The sequence below is a fragment of the Harpia harpyja genome, chromosome 19 (genome assembly GCF_026419915.1).
Source record: "Harpia harpyja isolate bHarHar1 chromosome 19, bHarHar1 primary haplotype, whole genome shotgun sequence".
Taxonomy (NCBI): domain Eukaryota; kingdom Metazoa; phylum Chordata; class Aves; order Accipitriformes; family Accipitridae; genus Harpia; species Harpia harpyja.
In genome coordinates this window covers 19,921,035-19,941,476 of record NC_068958.1, presented here as the reverse complement: position 1 = coordinate 19,941,476, position 20,442 = coordinate 19,921,035, and the positions used below count along the sequence as shown (strand labels likewise).

The 20,442-nt window shown below is 41.5% G+C and overlaps 1 protein-coding gene across 13 annotated transcripts in view; it reads left to right on the top strand.

Annotated features, from left to right (window-relative positions):
* USP49 (ubiquitin specific peptidase 49) overlaps positions 1 to 20,442 on the top strand; it is a 39,039-nt gene that overhangs the window by 4,202 nt on the left and 14,395 nt on the right. For 5 of the 13 annotated variants that reach the window (XR_008239245.1, XR_008239246.1, XR_008239244.1 and 2 more), the window contains exons 1-4: positions 45 to 93; positions 9,865 to 9,948; positions 17,706 to 17,850; positions 18,772 to 20,182. Coding sequence is in view for 10 of the 13 variants with exons in the window: in XM_052814226.1 (XP_052670186.1) it covers positions 18,800 to 20,182 (1,383 nt within the window). In the remaining 3 variants the exon portion in view is untranslated. Of the gene's footprint in view, positions 1 to 18; positions 94 to 1,206; positions 1,638 to 9,864; positions 9,949 to 14,269; positions 14,543 to 14,582; positions 16,091 to 17,438; positions 17,568 to 17,705; positions 17,851 to 18,771; positions 20,183 to 20,442 lie in introns of those variants that run through there. The other 8 variants (XM_052814220.1, XM_052814218.1, XM_052814224.1 and 5 more) reach the window with 6 other exon arrangements.

Sequence of the window (20,442 nt, the reverse complement as noted above, 5' to 3'; positions counted from 1 at the left end):
GCGGCGGGCGGCCAATGGGCGGGGAGAGGGCGTGGCCGGCGGCGGTTGGGGTGTCTCGCGCTGGGTGACAGCTCGCGCGTGCTGATGATGGCGGTAAATAAAGGGGCCGTTGGGGAGGGGGGGGGCCGCGACCCCCCCCCGAGGGCGAAGTGGGGGGGGGGGGGGGAGAGAGGCGGGAGGGCTGAGGGGGGGGGGGCACCCCGCCGTGAGGAGGGTGCTGAGGGGTCCTTGGTGCCCCCCCCCCCCAAGGGCTCCCCCTCTCGGTGCGGTTGGGGGGGGGGGGGGAGAGCTGAGGTGCACCCAGACCCCCCCCCCCAGCCCCGTCGGCCGCCGCCTTTGTCTGCGGGCGGGAGCCCCTCGGCGGCTTCGCAACTTTCCCTTTGTTGAGGCGCGGGAGCGACCCCCCCCCACACCCCCCTCACAGACACCCACCCCCACCCCCCCCCCGGGACCGGCCCCTCACAGGGGGCTCTGGCGGCCCCCGCCGGCCGGGGGGGGGAAACAGCGCCGGGGGTCGCGTCCCGCCACGGGTGGGTGGGTGGGTGCGTGCCGCGGGTCGTGGCCTTGATGCCGGCGGGGAGGGGGAGAGCGCCTTAAAAAAACCTCCCCCGTAACCCCCCCATGCTGTGCTTGGACAGGGGGTGGGGTGAAGGGGGGAGAAGGCACGAAAAGGGGGAAAATCGGTGCTGGTTCATAATTATTTAAAAAAAAAAAAACAAAACAAAAACCCCTGTGGGTTTTGTGTTCCCCCCCCGCAAAGGTAAACAGCAGAAGTTAATGACGGGGGGGGTCTGGGAGCATGTTGGGTTTAGGTCTCTTGATGGCGAGTGTCTGCCTCGGGGAGCAAAGCATGCTTTAAAATCACATTTTAAGCATCATTCGAAGCAGAGGGGGTTGCAGCGAATTTATGTCCCCACCTGCGAATGCTCAAATGGCCAAAGAAAATAACTGCTTACGTGTACGAGCCCCTACAAACAGGAGTCAGTTTTAGAAAAGCTGCTAATTTTAGGAAATGCGCCTGCTAATCGTGTTACGTGCGGCTGTACGTAGGAAAAGGAAGCATGACCTGTGTGTCAAAACAGCTCCTGATCTCCAGGTACAGTCAGCGAGAGAATATTGACAGATGTGATGAAAGCACCCGGTTATTTTGAAATATGGGGGGGGGAAGTGTCTTTACTTTTCAGAGGTTCACTTGTACTTTATAGTCGGGGAAAGATGCTGCGAGCTCTTGAAGTCGTTGAGCTCGTCTCGTGAGAAATGTTGCGAAATTTAGTCCTTTTCTACGCTGCTGCTTCAGAGAAGATGCTCGCTGGAACCTGAGGAGTGTGCGGTGAAAGATTTGATAGGCGCTACCGATCCCTCAGCCCAGGCAAAACTCTAATTGACTTGGGCGGGAGCTTCTCGTGAAGTAGCATCAATCGTTCTCGTGCGAAGGCAAGGCAAAATATAGGGACCAGATTAAGAGGGATGATAGGGAGGTGGGACTGGAAGCAAAAATAAGGTGTCTGGGAGGGGGAGGATGGGGGCTGTTGGTGGCGGTGAGGTCTGAGCTGCTGCTCGAGGAAAGGAAACGCACAGCTGGGACGTGAGAACGAGGACAGGAGAAAGAGCTGCGGGAGCAGGGAGGATGAGAGCAGGTAAATCGCTGGAACTGTGAATATAAAAACTCTCTGTGGGTGTGAACGCTGTGGATTAAACTTGCCCTTGGGTTAAACGAGTGTCACTCTTAGCAGCAGTGTCTGGAGTTGCACCCGGTCTACAGCCGGCAGTAAATGCACTGCTGGGGTTTGCGCTGAATTTCTGCTGCTCTGCCTTTGGCAGCTGCACTTGGGGGTTGCTGTTGTTTAACAATTGTCAGATAGGTTGTTATGATGTTAAAAAAAAAAAAAAAGAGAGGGCAACAAAAGCATTTGGTGGTGTTTTTAATTGCTTTGAAAATAGGCTAGGTGCAAATATTTGAAAATTACGTGCCAAACATGAGCAGCATTTGATGTCTCTGAGCTAGGCGTGCTTTCAAACACGAGGCTGCAAATGGTAAATGCTTGTTTATTTTTCCCCCTAATCATTCTTCCTATTAATACGAGCTGACTTCAAGTGAAAAGGGCGTTTTGAAGTTGGCAGCTTTTCAGGTCTGGAATAATTCTTGGTCTTGTGCAAGTTCTGTTTGTTACAAAGAATTTCGCTTGTTCAGGAGCAGGGCTTAACAATAGTCACATATGCAATGGTTTATAGGCTGTTACAGCTAGTAAGTCAAAATTGGGGATTTATTTAGCTGTTGTGTGTCCAAAGATCGTTAGTAAAGAATCTGTTGCTGCAGTTCCTGCAGAGATTCAGATTTCATGTGGTACAAAGCCCTGTGGTTGACAAGACACGCTGGAGGCCTGTAAGAATGGAGAAATTGTGAATAAGCCTCATGTGTTGTGGCTTGCAAAATGAAACAGCACTTGGTCTGATTAGTATTTGGATTGGTAAACTCGAAGGGAACGGCAAAGGATCTCTCTTTCGTGTGTTGTACTGTTAATCATGGGAATACTGATGATGATAAAAAAAAAAAGGCACATTTAGCTTGGTGTATTGCCTCTCTGCTTCTGGGTGTGAAAGCCTTGAGTGCAGTTTTCTTGCTGCAGTGGATTTCTTGCAACTAATCATAATCCTTCACTTGGTGTTTGCTTGTTTGCAGCGCTCTGTCCACATCAGTCATTGCAGGTTGTTTTCTTCAGTGCTAAACCACACTTACTTGTTAATTGGGGTTTTTTAAAAGTAGTTACTGTTTTGTCTCAGCACCTAAGAACGAGTGACAAGAAGCACTTGTGGCAAAGGTGGTATAAATTACTGAATGTGTCTTTTAAGATCCTATTTTTGTTGGCCTTTTTTTTTTTCTTTCGTTAGCTATTTTTATACTGAAGTTTCTTAGGACTTCTGCTGGGACTCATAAAGTGAAATTTAGTGTTTTCTCATCCCTTAGAAGATGGTAGTGGATAGATTAGAATAGCTAGGAAATGGAAATACTACAAAATTCAGCTTCTGTCTTAAAAGGTGCATGTAGATTCTTTCACATGCATTTTTTGCTTTGGGGAAGTGTGAAACAGTTTCTGAAGTTGACCTCAGCTCTGACTCAAAACAAAACTAAGGTTTTTGTTTTAAAATTGTTTGTTAGAAATTAATAGAGAGATACTAAGATAAGTAGGTTGAAAACTTTGCCTGTCACTGGGCACAGCAATTCAGATCGAATGGGGGGAAAGGAAGAGGGGGTAGCTCACTCTGAGCTGCATGGTGAGACATGCTCCAAAAGATCCCCACAATCCTTTATTTTCTGCACAGGAATCCTTCCAGCGGATGAGAGACATTGGAAGTTTCCCACTTTGGTTAACAACCTTTGTGGTTTTCATCCTGAATATTTCATCAAGGGTTGGTTTTGTTGTTGTTTTTTTTTTTCCTTTGGGGAATGAAACCTTCGGAGATGTTCTTGTCTCAGCAGCCTATTGTTAATTGCTCAGTGTATAAACACTTCACCTTTCCTAAACACTTAACCACAATGAACAGGCTGTTCAGTTGATGCGGGTACATTGTATAGAAAAAAGCCCCCCCCTCCAATGTCAGTGAATGGAAGACCATCCTTGTTAACATGAAACCCTTAACGAATCATTGCTCTGGCGTGTACTAAGCAAATTCAACAAATTGTTTAACTGAAACCGCTACTACTTTAAAATCTGATTTATAGATCAGAATGTCTTGGTTGTTTGTTCGTATCTCCATGTATACCAACACTAACGCTCTTCACTTTTGTTTTTATTAGACTTTAGATCAAAGATGGCTCATGCGAGGCTGTTAAGTCGTATGTGGCTTGCGAGCCATTGAATTACAGCCCCAGCATGCAGGCTTCATCACGTAACTGGCAGCAGAGCTACGGAACAGCTATAACATGCCACTGAAACAAAAAAGATTGAAGTGGGAGTGAGGGGAGAGAAGGTAAAAATGGAGGTGGAGATTCTGTCCTTTGCCAGTGTTGTAGGGAAGTAATTTCTAACTGGTATAAAGCTAGTTATTTGTATATTTGCAGTAATTCATAGCGTATTGAGGAAAATGCAAATTAAAATGCGCACTCTGTTACACTGCATTCTGCTGGTTTTGAAGGGGAAAAAAAAACCCTTTACTTTTTGCTACAGCATTAGGAAGCGAGTTAGTATCTTTAGTGGACATAGGTAGAAAAAAATAAACTTGGCTGCTTTGAGCTAAGTGTTGTTAATTAGCTTTTTGCTTACAAGATAGTAATGAGTGCACATTAACTGTTACACCTCCGATACATTACAAAGATCAGTATGAAATCCCTCAGAAAATGGCAAACTTGTTGGGGTGTACCTTGAGATTTTTTAAAGAAGGCTCACTAGGTAAATTCCTTTAGGTAATTATAATGTAATTCACTGAGAAGTCTGTCCTCTCAAGAACTTTACTGAGAAAGTAGAAGAAAAATACAGGCAGCTGTCTGAAAAACAGAAGCTTTTTTCAGTACATCTTCGTTCCTCTTCATGGTGCACACGCTTGCTTTCTTGTTTTGCTGCCTTGGCTGTGTAATTCAGCCGCGTTTTCAAATGAAGACAGAAAACTGGAATACGCGGATCTGACAGCTCAAAGTTAGTATGAGTGCATTTGAAATGTATCTTGTGTAACATGTCAGTCGTGACGAATGTACTCTTTTAAAAACAAAAAATTCTGACTGAGGAGATGCTTTCTCAATGTTTTGTAACTTTGCTAACTGAAATGCAAAAGGGTGCTTTAGCCAAAGCAAAACCGACATACTCAGACACAGGAATCCCTACAGAATGTTGGAATTACTACATAACATGCTCCCTCTTGGTCTTTAAAAGAAAAGAATAGTTTGGTCTATTATAGCATACTTGGGTGTGTAGTATCTATCACAAAAACTTTTACACTCAACCTCTAACCAAGTGTACTGAAAAAGAAACTTTTTTTTTTTCTTTTCCCCTTCTGGGTGAAGCCAGTGGCGGTTTTGAAAGAACCAATTTAATGGAGAAAAGCTTTAGTGCATTTATGTTCTTTTCAGGCTTTTCAGTCAAACCATGGAAGATCAAGTCAAGAGTTATGGGCCACAGCTGTGTTCCTCCATTGAGATCTTCTATAGGACATCAGCTGAGCTGATTAAGAAATGGTGACCACAGCTCCATTCCCTTATTCACTCTGAAAGGCAAATCCGTCCACTTGATTGAGAAGCATTGCCTTGCAACCATATTTTCCCATTCACTTTCAGTGGGCGGCTTAGATTTGATTAAGAAATACTGTCCTATAATTACATTCTGTCCCTCTCTCTCATGCTATGAAAAGCCTCTGAAGACAATTCAAGGTTTTGAACTTTAAATAAAAATGGTACGGAAGGAGGGTCTTTACAGCTTGGCTAGGTGGGTATGCAGATGAAGTGATAAGTAGCTTTTAGCTAGAAATACTAAAAGAGTATCCTAAGAAGGGCAGTCAATGCTGGCTTGTGTTTCTGTACTGCTGCGGCTTTGTTCCCCACTTTCCTGGAAGGGATCAGTGTCTCTAAGCCTGACTCCATTCCAATAAGTTTGTGACAAATGGGCTTTCCTTTTCTTCAAACAGCAAAACTGTATTTTATATTAAATCCTTTCTTTCTTTTGGCGTGATGGGACCTGGTTCGTCTTTTGCCTGATGCTGAAGCTAACTTTACCCACTAATTTTAGATAGTTTAGAATTTTACATTATGTTGTATATTAAATGTGTTCCAGCTGAATAACAAGTGCCTTGTGTATTAAGAAAATGATAGAAATTTGTGGCTGACTTCAAGCTTGAACATTATCTGCATAAATATTGAACTGTAGTCTATCAGAACGAATAATTTTTTCATACACTAAACTTTAGCAAATACAGTTCGGCATGAATGCCTTCCCCCCACCCCTGCAGATTTGTGTAACTCGGTGAAATGAGGAGCTAATGTAATTTTTGACTAATTGGGGTTTGCATTTATCTTCACTGTGGGGTTTTAATACTTGACAGTAGTTGGTGGGTTTTCTGGGTGGAGGGAGAGATCTAAGGATTGATTTAAACAGACTATATGTCTATATATTTGCGTGTGTGCATGTATCTACAGATGTGTTGCTAGAACTGGACAACACGATCTGCTTTTGGATGCCTAGGGGTTTTCTAATCATTAACAAACAGTGAAAAATGGTACGTTCTAATTCAGAGATTGTGGCTGGCTTAGTATGATCCAGAGGGCTACTTAAAGATGAATTAACCGAAACTTGGATTGTGTGTTACTTAAAAAGAAAAACCCATCATCTGATGGGGATATAGATCGACGGTTGGCTGCTTGGGCTGGGAACCCACAGAGATCTGCTGCCTGTACCTGTCAGGGTGCGACTAAACCATATAATTTCAGCATCACGCTCTTGGAGGAGTGATGCCTCCAGTTCTTCCATCCAGTGACCTTCGTTAGTAGTTACAGGGTGGTTTTATTCTTCCTTCTTCAGGGAAACTTCTCACTGTCCCATCCATGCTTCCTCTCATGGAAATGTAGAAGGCAAAGGCAATGAATTAAGGCAGCTCATTGATCCAAGCTGGCTCCCTTCAAATTAAATGGAGAGAGTGATGGCTAAATATCTCCACCTTCTGCCAAGAAACAAAAGTATGGGGGAAGGCTGCTCCTCGCTTTCCTTACTAATGCTGCAGAAGGGAATGTCAGGAGGAAGAGGACATTGAAAGGGTGATTCTTTTGATACCTGCTTGGTGGCTGCTTCTACATTACTTTGTTGGCGTGTAGTGAAACCGTTTGCTGATGGCATGGAAGTTTTTGGTGTCATATTTGGAATATTTCATGTAAAAACAAGCGATGCTTAAATGTACGCTGGTTGCTGTATGGGAGGGCTTCACTGCCTGTCTCTGTAGAATTGGTCGTGTCTTCTGCAGCTGGAGAAATGTAAGAGGAACAGAAGCGCCATGCTGGGTACAAAGGAGCAGGTTGATGTGGATAGCTGTTTCTCTCCAAGGAGAACAAAGGGGGGTTTTATGTGCTTAAAACCCACACAAACATGAAAAACATGTTTTAATTTTAAGGACAAGTCTTCTAGACTTAGAATAGTATTAATTATTCTGAAAAATATCCATGTAAAACTCTGCTGTTCTTTAAAAAAAAAAAAAGTTAAATCAGCTAACTGTTCATTCAGTGGAGTTGTGAGAAAGAGCCCTTAGCTTGGATTTAATGATGTTTAATCATTCTTTCAAAAATACAAAGGAGGTACTAAAAGCTGTTCAGCTAAGCTTTAAGGAACTAATAGCTATAACTCAGATTCAAAAGTGATTTAGTTCCAGAGGTAAGTCTATAATCCTACCAGTCATGAGTTAATCTGTCATCAGACTAAGACTAGAAGCAAATCTATTTAACTAAGAATAGTTAATTCACCTGAATGAGAGCAAGGATGAAGATCCTTCTCAAAAGAGTTAATTTATTTTGAGAAAATGTAATATTCATGATAGAGAGTAAAAATAGTGAGTGTTTTTTAAAGGTAGACTGAAAACTTCTGCTTTGAAATTTGCACTGCTCTTTTTCTGAACTTTTCAGGATGGTTCGGTAGCATGGCTGCCCGACCTGCTGTTTTGGACATGGTGGAAATGAGTGAGTCAGTGAATAAGGAAGATAGTATCCTGTTTATTATAAAATTGGAAGGTTTTAGGAACAGCTTTTTGAGGCTCCACCGGATCGTGGTATCAAAACCAAATTCCCCTCTCCCTCTTTCCTGTCCTTGTCCTGTTGTCATTTCATCTCAAGACAAATTGATGTGATGAACTCTAACCTCTCAGTAGGATAATTTATTAAAATAACAGATGCTATAGAATCAGGCCTGAGTTGATCTTCAGTTCTTAAAGAAGATTAACAACCTGATATTTTGCAAATCGTGTTCCTGTTTCCTACCTCGTTCTGTTACGTCGACGTGTTGTGGTGAGGACAAAGGCACTACTCAGATAATGCCTGTAATTTATAGAAAAGGATTTCAGCCAGAACAGGATTCATAATATGCAAATTAGGAATAATTCCATCGGGGGGGGGGGAAGTGCATTTGAGCAAGTGAAATTGTTCCTTATGTACCGGAAAATAGAGGCTCAAACCTTGTGTGTCAGCTGGCAGGCTGGACATCAGGAAGGTTGAGACTGAAAAAACGCTTAGTTTTATTAATGCCACTTTAGGTCTCCTTTTGCACACCTAGGAAGAGGAGGCTTTGCTGTATAGATTGTTTTTTCCGAGCGCAAAACAGGCACATTATTTGAGCAGAGCAAGAGGACATGTAAATCTCTCTGTCTAATTCTTTGTTGACAAGAAAACGGAGAAGACCTTGGTCCAGCCCCACGGTCCAAGTGAAGGCTGGGTCAGATCATTTGCTGCTTCTAGAGCTGAGGACGCAGCAGCACCCTCCCGTACAGGGATGTGGGCATGCGTATGGATGCTGTACAAATAAATACTGTTGAGCATCTTGGGCTGAGGTCTGGTTTTTGTTGGTTAGACAAATAAAAAAACCAGAAGTCCTTGCTGCATTTGGGTAATTTGGTCATTATGATTTACTCCATTTACCAGTTAACAGCATTTATTAAAACCCATAGAAAATTTTCTAGCTGCTGTTCTGTTTCACTTGCTTGGGGTTTTAAAAGCCCTAATAGTAGCTGATTGGCAAGGGAAGGAAAAGAAAATGATGGAGAGGTGTGTCGAAACCCTTTGCTTTTTTCATCTTCTTGTAATCTCTGCTCCACAAACGTATCGAAGGGACCTTTCCTGCTTAAAACATAGCAAAATGTGACTGTGGAATACTGTACTTACATTTAATACTCTATGCCTATTCATTATGGCTGTGAAGATAATAAGCCACAGCCTGCTGGGGTTGTCTTGTTCTTTATTGCTTCAGTAGATGGCACTGACATGTTCATTTGACTGATTGCTTTATGTGTTGTATCAGCTGTGATGTTGTTTTAGATTAGTTAATAGTCTGTCTAAGATTTTGCCAAGATGAATATGAATTAAAATGGGGGAGGAAGAACAGCAGAGGACTACCCATAACTTACCAAGTATTCACTCTCTGGTATAATCCGTCTTTGTGTCTATCACAAAGAGATTCTCGAAGAGGCTGTTAGTCTGCTGCTGAATACCAGGGCTGTTAAATTGATCTCTGCTGCAGCCGTCAGTTTTGTGTGCGTGAGCAGCAGCAAGAGGATTCTCTGACGTGCTGGAGCTAGAAAACTTCACCTCGTACCTGTGCAATGAAGGGCTTTGCATTTGGTTTGTTTTATTAAAATTGCATGTCTTTCGATACAAAAGTAATGGGGTTTTGCAAATGATGGGGAAACGGAGCAAGGTACTATAGGTCAAAATGTAACTGGTTCTGACCATACCAGTAGCAGAAAGTTATGTTTAATTTTGTTGATGTTATTGTGAAGGCGGGAGGAAATTGTGTAGAATTTTCCCTATCAAAGGTTGAGTGTGTGGTTTTTTATATTTTTAATATGTAATGTCTGAACTATTGCTGTGAACCTCAACTCTGAATGTATTGTTTATGTGACAATTGGTGATAAATGTGATATATACTGAACGTGAAAAGTAATGTTTAAAGAGCATGGTCAAAAGAAAAAATCCTTTCTGCGTTCTGAAAAAATGTAGCTTTTTGGCTGCATTGTAGTAGGCCATGATTAAAAGGGATAATAAGGTAGGGAAAGTGGGGACACAAGAGAATGGCTGTTTATCTCCTCTATTCCTGCTTTGTTAGGCCACGTTGAAATATAACATGGCTTGTTTTGTTTAACTTGTACCTTGTTAATTATTCTTAAACTGCCTTGTTCACTTGTGCACAGGTCCTGACCCGTGAATACGTAAGCACGTACTCTATCCATTTGAGCAGTCTCACTAAACTTGAATACTTGCCGAATTGGGCAGTGGTAAGTGTGAAAGGAAACAAAAAGACATTGGTTTTGGTATGAATCCCGACAGTTTGGGGATGGTGGGGTGTAAAAAACTGAATTTCCAAATAGTGAAAATTGATGTAGCTCTCTTGACTTGGAGTCAGTGCCACTAATTTTGCATCCGTTAAAGCTCTGTTACTGTCTGCTCTGGCAGAGAGGGTTTCAGGGGTGATGTTCAGGGGCAAACATCTAGGAAACTTTAAAATGCTACAGCATGTCACTCTCTGATGTTGTCACAATTATGGAAATAGAATTTGTTGGGAATTCATGGGTTCTATAAAGCTGGTCGCTTGACTCATAAAGTGAAATTATTACTTTATGTTGTGCAGTTAGCATCTACTTTCAGACTGTTCTAATGCAAAACATTATTTCATGTTTGATTCTGATAATTCAGATTGTATGTATTTGCTATAATTGCTTCAGGCTTCTACAGATGTAAGTACCAGTGGAATTACTGCATTGACTCTTTCCCTTTTGGACTGGTTCACTAGGACTGGAGGAAATACTGTGAATTGTTTTAATGTACAGTGAGTGCCTCTTCTATACAGTGTATCCATATCGCGTTTCCCAGCTTATTAACACTTCAAAAAGCCAAACCAAAAATAAAACCTCAGAAGCTTATGAAAAGAAAGGGGAGGGGGGGATTTTATGTGTTGCAATAAATGAAGAAACATTAACTTCTAGAAAGCCATGAACTAAGAAGTATACAGCATTTTAATAATGCTTTTTAACATCCAGGGCTGTTATATAGTAACTTTGCACATTTTCAGGGAACTGTAGGACATGTATCTTTTTTGTTTGTTTGTTTTACAGTGACCCTAAAGAATGAATAACATTGGTTGTATTGCACATTGAAAAGCTATTCTTAAAGCTAAGGTCAAAAGGTGAAAATTGAAAATACAGGTAGCTGGGGGTTTTACCTGAGGTTTTAGTCACTTAATTTTATTAATCTCTTGCACTTAGATAAGAAACAGTGTGAGTTTGGCTTAATAAGAATATTCATATTTCATCTTTAAAATATTTTAAATTTTAAAAACTTCCAAGTTTAAACTTGTATGGCTGGAGAATTTGAATGGCAGTGTAAATAATAGAATAGCTAGTTTCTAAGGAGGGCTGTGTTAAAATGCTTTGTGAACTGAAGAATTTCACCTTCTCTTTGCCTTTCTGTGATTATTTTCAAACCATAAACTGCCAGATCCATTCCTCGTGAAAGCTCAACTCTCTCTTGTTTAAGAGGATCTTCATCAGGAAGGAATGTGAATAGAAGACACATGCACATTTGCAACTATTTGTTGGCCTGTGTAAAGTATGAATTATTGCTCTTTGAGGGCACAGGCAGTGTGAAGTCTTTTGGTTTAGTCATAAATTTATTCTATCCAAACAAAAGGAATTTGGTGTTTTTTCTGACTTAGAGTTTGCCAGCAAGCCTCTCTGGTAAAGAGAGTGTGTATCTGCAGAAAGGTTGTTTTGGGTACTATAGCTAAACCAGTCCACCAAGCACAATAAGCTGTAATAGCAAAAAAGGCAGGATAAGTGTATTTTATCTGTTCCAGGTATTGGCTAGGTTTAGGAATAGGTACTGGGGAACACTTCATGTTCTTTTCAGTCTTGATCAGTACAGAAGGGTTAACAGCACATTTCAGTTTACATGAGGCCTTAGATTTAAGTACGCCAGTCATATTTAAAAGTCTCAGAGACATTAAAACTTTTTTCTAAAGTACTCAAAATTCCAGAGTTTTAGGAAAAAGAGAAGTTTTTTCATCCTTGCTCCTTCCCTGGGGCTCCATTCCCTGAGCATTGAATTCAGCGTTAGCAATTTTTCTGACTGACTTGGTGGTTAGATTGTTAGCAGATAGTACCTGTAAATGTTTTTTATATATGTATAAAACTGCTACTTGTAGCTGCCTGGTGTTTGACAGGTTTTATGTCCGGTGCATTGTGGTAGCAGGATCTTAACATCTCTGTTTTGCAAGGTTTGGGACATTTACATCTGTCAACTGGTGTAAAACATGAAGCAAATGCTTATCTTCTCTCAGTTATCCCCCTAAATCTATGTGAAATGAACTTCGTAGGGAGGATGACTGATTTTGGGGGTTGGGTTGGTGTTAGGGACCAACTGGGCCCCCTGGAGCCTTGTATTTTTTGCTGTGCAGTATGAAACGTTTGAAGCTAATTGTACGCAATACATCGTAGTGTCTGCGCTCTTTCTTGTACTCTAAAATCAGATATGGACCAATATCCGCCAATTTTAGCTTCCTAAGATGATTCAGAGAATAAAGTCCTGCAGAAGTCGCATTTACTCCCACCGAGGACACCTGAGCACAAAATAGGATTTTCTTAATCCTCGTGCTTTTGAGTGCTTTGGGGTTTTTTTTTGGGGGGGGGGGGTGTTTTTGTTTTTTCAATGACTGAGTATTTCTTTGAAAACCGATTCCTGAGATTCCGGGTTTGAGCCTAGAGCAAATTTTTACAGCACAGCGTGAGCTCCCAGAAACAGTTTAACATTGACATAGTTATAATTAACTTAAAGGAGTTAATAAAACAGAACTTGCTGTGGAAGTTGGCAGGAAAGTCACATTTTTGTCAAGCTCCCTTGTGATTATAGCTTCAGAGTTGAACAGCGTGGTGGGGTGTGTTGGGTCCTCCAGCGCCTGTACTGAAACCAGCTGAAGTCCTTTGAGCTTGTCATGACTCCTGTAGGACACCGGCCACCTTCCAGGCATGCACGGGTGAGATGTTTCAGAATTTGGTAAGCTTTGGTTTCAGGTGGAGGATTTCTGTGTTTCAGGGCTCCAGCTTCATGAAGAGGTTGATGCTCGAGGAGGGGGCTGGCCAGGAGGGTGGTGGGATCAGTGACCACTTTTGCTGTCACAGCTCAAGTCTCTTGTCTGTCCGTCTGTCTTTTAAATTGTGTTTTATTCATGTGTTCACGGTAGCTATTTAATTCACTGCTTTGCTTGTCTTTTCAAAGAAACGCTGAATCCTGAATCATCTGTAACTCCTCCTCGTGTGTTTTCCTTTTTTTTTTTCCTTTGTCAGCTGTTTTAATTTGCCTGTAACTAACTTGATAGTATGTCATCCTGGATAGAGAGAATCCAGCAATTGTAGGATATAAAGCTGACAGTTTTCAAGAAAATATGCTTTCAGAATAATTGAAAAAATCTCTAGGGCTATTGTTACTCTTTGGAGATGCAATTTGAAAGTCTAAAACCAGCAGGGTTTGAACTAGAGGAGTCAAGGGAGAAACCCATTCCTGTCCAGGCAAGCTGATGACTTTTTGGAGAAAGAGAAGCAAAAAGAGCTTCTTGTATGTTTTTGAGGGTGTTTTCCTTGCTCTCGTTACTGAATGAGTAGTTCTGGACCGTGCAGTGACTTTGTAAGGACAGAGGATACCTGCTTAGGTGATGTGGTGGTGACACTTGTTCGTTTGTGCAGCAATTCCTTTTCTATAATGGCGTATCAATTACATGAGCTTTTCTGTTTGAAAAAGTGTCATTGCTAGTGGCTTTGAGAAGCAAATATAGGATTTTGCTGTGAGTACATACATGGACGGCTCTTGCTAGCAAAGGAACATGAATGTCTTGAGCAGGAAATTTTTTTCACCATCTTCCGTGCAGCTCAGATTACATGTTTTCATTAGACATCTGGTTGAATAATTGGTTCCTCACAAATGGGTAGGTTAAAATAATCGGAGGAATAAAGTTTTTGAGTAGTTGTATGCAACTTTTGGATATATATATTCTCTCTGATATCTCCTTATTTGCATTTTGGAGTATTTGCAGCAGGCTAGAAATTCTACTCTAGAGTTGCATGTGAAAAATTGTTTACTGGGGGGCGAGTGGAAGGTGCTTGTTTCTTTGCATTCAAGATTTTGAAACCTGTTTGATCATATACAGTATATTTGTGTAGGATATGTAGTTTTAATGGAAACCAAGAATATCTAAGGATATTTTTTTCCTACAGTGTTTTAAAACAGAATGAGAAGGAAAAAAAAAATGGCAAACGTGCTTTATTTAATGTGGTACCAATTCCTGATAGACTGGTGAAAGCTGCTGTGTTTCACTTTTGCCACTCCCAGGAGAGGGATGAATGAATGAAAGAATCGTTCAGTCTGAGCTTCCCACCTGTCCTTAAAGATGATTTCCAGACTGCAGCTGAAGGAGTTTGTGTCAGTACTGCAGACTCTTATTTGTTCTGGAATCAACTCTTGGACAAATGAAAGATGCGTCTAGTTTCCAAGGCTAAATATCTAGCACCTTTTCTGATCCCTAAACTTTTTTTTTTTTGCTTCGTGCACATTTATTTAGAAAAAGAAAGTAGCTAGTGTCAACAGATCTGTACAGATGTCTTTAATCAGTTTCCAAATGTGTAACAATGGTACAAAGAAACATAATGAAGTCATGTGTTTTATTTTAACACTCTTTTAGGGTCAAGAGCCAAATTGTTTCTGCTGTGTTTGGTTCTTGAAGCTGTTATAGGATCTTGCCATAAGTTTTTCCAGGATTATTAGCCATGCAAGAAAAGAAATTAGGGTTTGACCCAGTGTTTTAATACAATAAGTGACTTGAAGGTGAGAATTTTTCAAATTGTCTCTAGACCATTACTTGCTAAACTAGTGTCTTTATTTTCCTTTTATTTGCTATTATTTTATTTCAGTTTTAACTCATCTTTAGTTGTATTGCAGTGCAGATCCACACTTCATCTGGTACCTCTTCTCCATACAGAGCAATTAAGTTGTTCCTCCTCCCCTCTTTTCCTCCCCCCACCCCTTATCTGGAAAAGAAAAGATCTAAGTAGGTGAGAGAGGATGAGTTTATAGATGTTTCTTAAAATGAGATCTACCTTGATGGAAAAAAATTATAAAACCAAGAAGTAGACCTGATACACTGTAATTGCAAAGAGTTCTGTTTGTGCGTTTCCAAGACCTTAAAACGTAAGGTGTTAATTCTCCATCATTAAACTCTCTTGTTGCTCATGGCTTGTCATATCAACCACATAAATTTGTGTTCAGTTGTTGCAATATCTTAAATAGCTCCAGCCCTGTAATCTTTGCAAGGTTTGTTTTTCCCCGTGTGCAACTGTTTACAGGTTCTGACTCATCTTTGTGTTTTCCTTTAATCATAGCTTTGTAATTTCTCCTGTTCATGTGTTCTTTTTATTCTTGCTAGTAGGTTGTGGCAAGCTATTTGTTTACCTATGTAAAAGAGAGGAACAAATTTTGTTCTTAGTCATGTGCATGTCTTTCAGTGACTTATTTAGTAGTCTGTTTGCGTGTGGGATGGCAGGGCTGAACCTGCAGACACTCCAGCTGCCTTTAGTACATGAGTTGTGCAATGCGAGAAAGCCAATTTTAATTATTTTTTTCATGGAAGGGGTCAAAAATGTGAGTCAGTAACAGGCATCTTTAACGTGAAGAAGAAATCCTTAAGTGTGGTGCATGGAGAAGCTCCGCGCGTGCAGCAGCCAGGTGCATGGAAAGCGAGCCTACTGCGCGCTGTCGTGAGCAATGCAGATGCTCCGGCAGCCTGGCTGTGCAGGCAGCCTGCTCTGCCTTCTCAGCTTTGAGATGAAAACCACACCAATGAAAAGCAGGAGATCTTATTTGAGGAAGTTGAAAAGACGTATCATTTAAGTGGTTTGGGTTAAATAAACACCATTTCTTTCTGACTTGCAGAGCAGCTGAATGTATATGGTATTAGGGCTTAGATTTGCAAGGGAAGTATCCATAGATACCTAAAGAGAAACAGGTGGGGAATATCACATGCACTATCAAAGATGCTTTTGTGCTGAGAATTACTGAATTAAGGTGTAACAAAGCTGCTTTGTTAACTGACCAGCGTTGTTAAATTCTCTTTCCTTTTTCAAACAGGAAATCTTGCTGGCCCACACAGGAAAAGCAAAAGCAGTTGACAAAAGGCTTGTAATTTATATACTGACAGCCAACTTCATTGTTAAACATGATTCTTTAATGCACTGTATCTGGTGTGTGATTGATTTCCTTGTAGCCTGTTACCCAGCTGAAACTAGCAACATATCAGCATTGTTTCTTTTTCCTAGGAAATTGAGGATAAATTCAGTGTTCTTTGAAAATACTGTGTCCTGAGACGTTGCAGAGCTGGTGAGCAACCATACTTGGCAGCTGTTTAATTGGTCTCTAGAAAATTGTATTTATAAGGCCCGTTTTTTGTTACATGGTACAAATCTTGGATATGCTGGTGAGACTCAAGGGTTAAATTCCCAACACTGTCGCATATGGCAGTGAGCAGAATCACAGATGTTGATGATACAACATAATTAGTATTCTTTTATGTAAATGAAGGCTGTCAATGTTACCATAGTGTCTATACTCTTTCAAGCTGGAATCTATGCCACTTGGTCTCACCAAGGCTGGACAGGATTATTCCACAATTTTCTATCAAGACCTGAGCAGAAAAATAAAGAAGAAAAGGGGAAAAAGGTCAGGGAGGAAGGTGAGAGGAAGGTGGGAAGGGATGTTTCCAACTTGGAAGGACGAGACCAAATCAGTCCTTTGTTTAGTGGAGGATTTCCAAAAGTGCCTTTCCAGGTCCTAGGATTTGTGAGTGAACGAATACAGCCCAAAGGAGAGGTGTAGCGATTTTTGAACTGTTTTAAATAAACAACCAAAATGGTTATTTAGACACTGCAGAATGACTCCATGGAAATGAATTCTGAAGTGGCCACTTGTGCTTTAATCTGAAGTCAAGAAGAGTTAATAGAAGAGCTTTGATTTTTTTCTTTAACAGATTCCATCTTTAGCAGTAGTGTCACTGGAAAAAAGATAGTAATTAAAGTAAATTTGCATAATTTGGGGACCACTAAAAATATGTTTGCTTAGCCTGGTCAGATAGGTTTTCTGCATACCAATCGAGGCAACTGTTCAATACCTATCCTAAAGCTTTAGGAAAGCATGCCGCGGCCTTCATTATGTTAAACTTTGCCCCTTGTAAAATGATTTTTTTTAACTAAATATTCTGCACACCAGATCTGATACTCTCTGTGACATCTGTAACCGCTTTGTGCCTATTATTGCTGTCCCTCCTATCACTACTTTGTATTGTATTCAAGTACTGTAGTTGTAGATGCGTAAGCAAGTTAATTTAGTCTTTCTTGGATTATTACAACAGATACGTTTTTACAATCTTTTCTGCCTTTGGCAAAATGCAGGTTTTTCCTATTTTTCTTTCCTCTGTAGTTCTTATTTCGTTGCAGTTCACACTTGACAGCTATTCATCACTTCATTTTTATTGTTTGAAAAATCACCTAGAAATGAAATTTAATTCAGGACAGACTTTTTTTTTTTCTTTTTCCCCATCTCCTCCCCCCTTCTTTCACCAAGTTATCGAAGCAGCCAAAATTGAAGTGCTCACAGGAGGTGCACGTTTTTGCTCAGTTTTTTTAACTCAGATTTTTTTCTCTGCCATATGTTGGGTCATCCACTACAAAAGACTTATGATGAAGAGGCTACATGTGATCAGCAGATTTATAGATTATCAGAAAATGAAAGCAGAAAAATGAAATTCCAGAGTGCCTCTTCCATGTGACGTTTCTTAACATCTAAGTATTTGGGTTCCTAGGTGCGTTCATGCTTTGACTTCCAGATAATTCTGTTCTCTGCAGTAGCTCTTGCACTGAGGGGATTAATCGTGTTCAAAAACAACCCTGCCAGCATTCTTAGTTTGTTTATGTGCATCACAAGAATATTCTCTCTCTAGGGCTTTGAAGCTGTGCTGCCTTACAGTGAAGACTTAAGTAGTAATTAAATTCTCGAAGAACCGCCAAGACTCCTTTGGCTGAAATGGGGATGTTCCGTGCCCTGGATGCTGCGTCGCGGAGGAAAGGATGTTTAAACATGACTCCGTGAGTAGCGCAAGCGAGCGGGTCTGGGCGCTGTTTCTGCGCCCTGTTCTCTTTCCGTTGGATCAGAGCGTTGGAGGGACTGTACAAAAGAAACCACAGCACTGGCACGCAGTGCTTCAGTTGTGCTCTTTGTATGGCTCAGTATCTTTTATAAAACATATGGGCACTGGACACGGAGTGAAAGCTTTTTGCGCCTTCTAGTACCCCTGCTTTGATTTCTCTTCAGTTACAATATAGTAATTTAGTAAATCAATTGCTTTTTCTGTTTATGTGTGCTCATGCAAACTTGTACACATGCAGATGTTCCTTTAGGTTTACTATAACGTGGTGGTACAGATTTCATTTTTTTTCCCCTGTTGGTTTTTTTTGAACATTGAAATATTTGGCAGGCTGTGGGAAATCAGAGAATTCGAGGGTAGAATGTAAAGCCTGCGGACTTGCAAATGCTCTGGTTATGACAATTATCTGATATTTTTGTGGCTTCTGCGAGAAGTTGGTAACCTCCGTCTAGTTCCTGATGACATGCATTCCAATTCCAAATTCATTTTGTATGTATCAATTTCAAGAGGGCAGCTAAAGATCAAACGTGTGTGTGGACTGAATTAATCTTTTTCTCCTTGGAAGCAAGCCATTCAGGTTGGGTAAGGCATGCTGGCAGCTGTCTGGGCTGTCCTTAGTAGACAGATAGACAGTTTTATTCTGTAGACCTTGTCAATCCAATATCTTTCGCTAGTACTAAAAACTGCTTTTAAAAAAACTGCACGCAGAAATAATGTAGTCGGTTGAGGGAAAACTGCGGTTGGGATTGACAAGACGCGACATCTGTATTTTTATAGGTCTTCACAGCTGGTACAAAAGAGATCATTTGAAACATGTATAGTGGCTCTAAGATCCTTTTCTTTCTGGTTTTTGCCTTCCAAGGTCAAAGCAGCGAAGACTTCTGTAAGACATGGATAGATGCAAACATGTTGGGCGGCTACGACTCGCCCAGGACCACTCTATCCTGAACCCCCAGAAGTGGCACTGCGTGGACTGCCAGACAACTGAATCTATCTGGGCTTGTCTGAAGTGCTCCCACGTAGCCTGTGGGAGGTACATCGAGGAGCATGCACTTAAACACTTTGAAGAAACCAGGCATCCATTGGCAATGGAAGTTAATGATCTGTATGTCTTTTGTTACCTTTGTGAAGATTATGTCTTGAATGATAACCCGGAGGGTGATTTGAAATTGCTGAGAAGTTCTCTGTCAGCAATTAAAAGTCAAAAACATGATCCGTCAACAAGAAGTGGCAGGACGTTGCGATCAATGGCTTTGGGAGAGGACATGTGCAGCCATCAAAGGACCCCTCAGGGACAATCTCAGATGCTTACAGCTCTCTGGCACAGGCGCCAGTCCTTGCTTGCGAAGGCACTGCGGACCTGGTTCGATAAGAGCTCTAGAGGCCAGCTAAAATTAAAACAAAAGAAACAAATGGAGGAGTTGGAGAAAAAGAAGGAGGCAGCTAGGCAGCGGCGGCAGGAGATGAAGAGACAACTCCTGGAGGAGCTGGCAAACACTCCTCCGAGGAAGAGTGCAAGGCTTTTGTCTCACGTGCACAGAGAGAACTTGATTCCAAGGAAATTCAGGGAGGTGGCAACTGCTTCCCCTACCTCAAGGCAGATGCAGAGCAGCAGATTCAAACAGTTTTATTCCATCCGGCGTAAGCCTCTGATGACTCCCGGGGTAACGGGTCTAAGGAACCTGGGAAACACATGTTATATGAATTCTATTCTGCAAGTGCTAAGTCACCTCCAGAAATTTAGAGAATGTTTTTTGACACTTGATCTCTGTGAAACAGAAGAACTCTTAGCTAAAACTGTGAATGGGAAGTCTAGGATGCCTGGCAAATTGGCAAATGGGTCTGCTGCTAATGAGTCAGGGAAGACTGACAAAGTGGGATCATATGGCACGCAGAGCTTGCCAGCTGGCTTAAATGGTGGCTCCTCAATAAGCAGGAGTTTAGAACTAATACAACCCAAGGAACCAAGTTCAAAGCACATCTCCCTCTGTCACGAATTGCACACCCTCTTCAGAGTGATGTGGTCTGGCAAGTGGGCCCTTGTGTCCCCCTTTGCCATGCTGCACTCTGTGTGGAGTCTGATCCCGGCGTTTCGAGGTTACGATCAGCAGGACGCTCAGGAATTTCTCTGTGAGTTGTTGGATAAAGTACAGCAGGAGCTGGAGTCGGAAGGAACGAAGCGCAGGATCCTTATCCCTTTCTCACAGAGGAAGCTCACCAAGCAGGTCCTGAAGGTGGTGAACACCATCTTTCACGGGCAGTTGCTTAGTCAGGTATGCGCCTGCTTTTGCACAGGAATCAATTGGAGCCATTCACACCAAGGAGCAAAGGCTCTGTTTCTTGAGGAGCCACCAGATACATAAGAGGAGTTGCTTAGGAGTGCCTCTTGAGAAAGAAATCTGTTGGGTTGCTGTGCAGGTTGTCAGCATTTTCGATACTTGTCAAGTATATTGTAAATTCAGTTGACTTCTGCCACTTCAGAATGAAAACTGCACAAGTACAGAAGTTCTGAGCCCTTAGTTTTAAGTTTTTA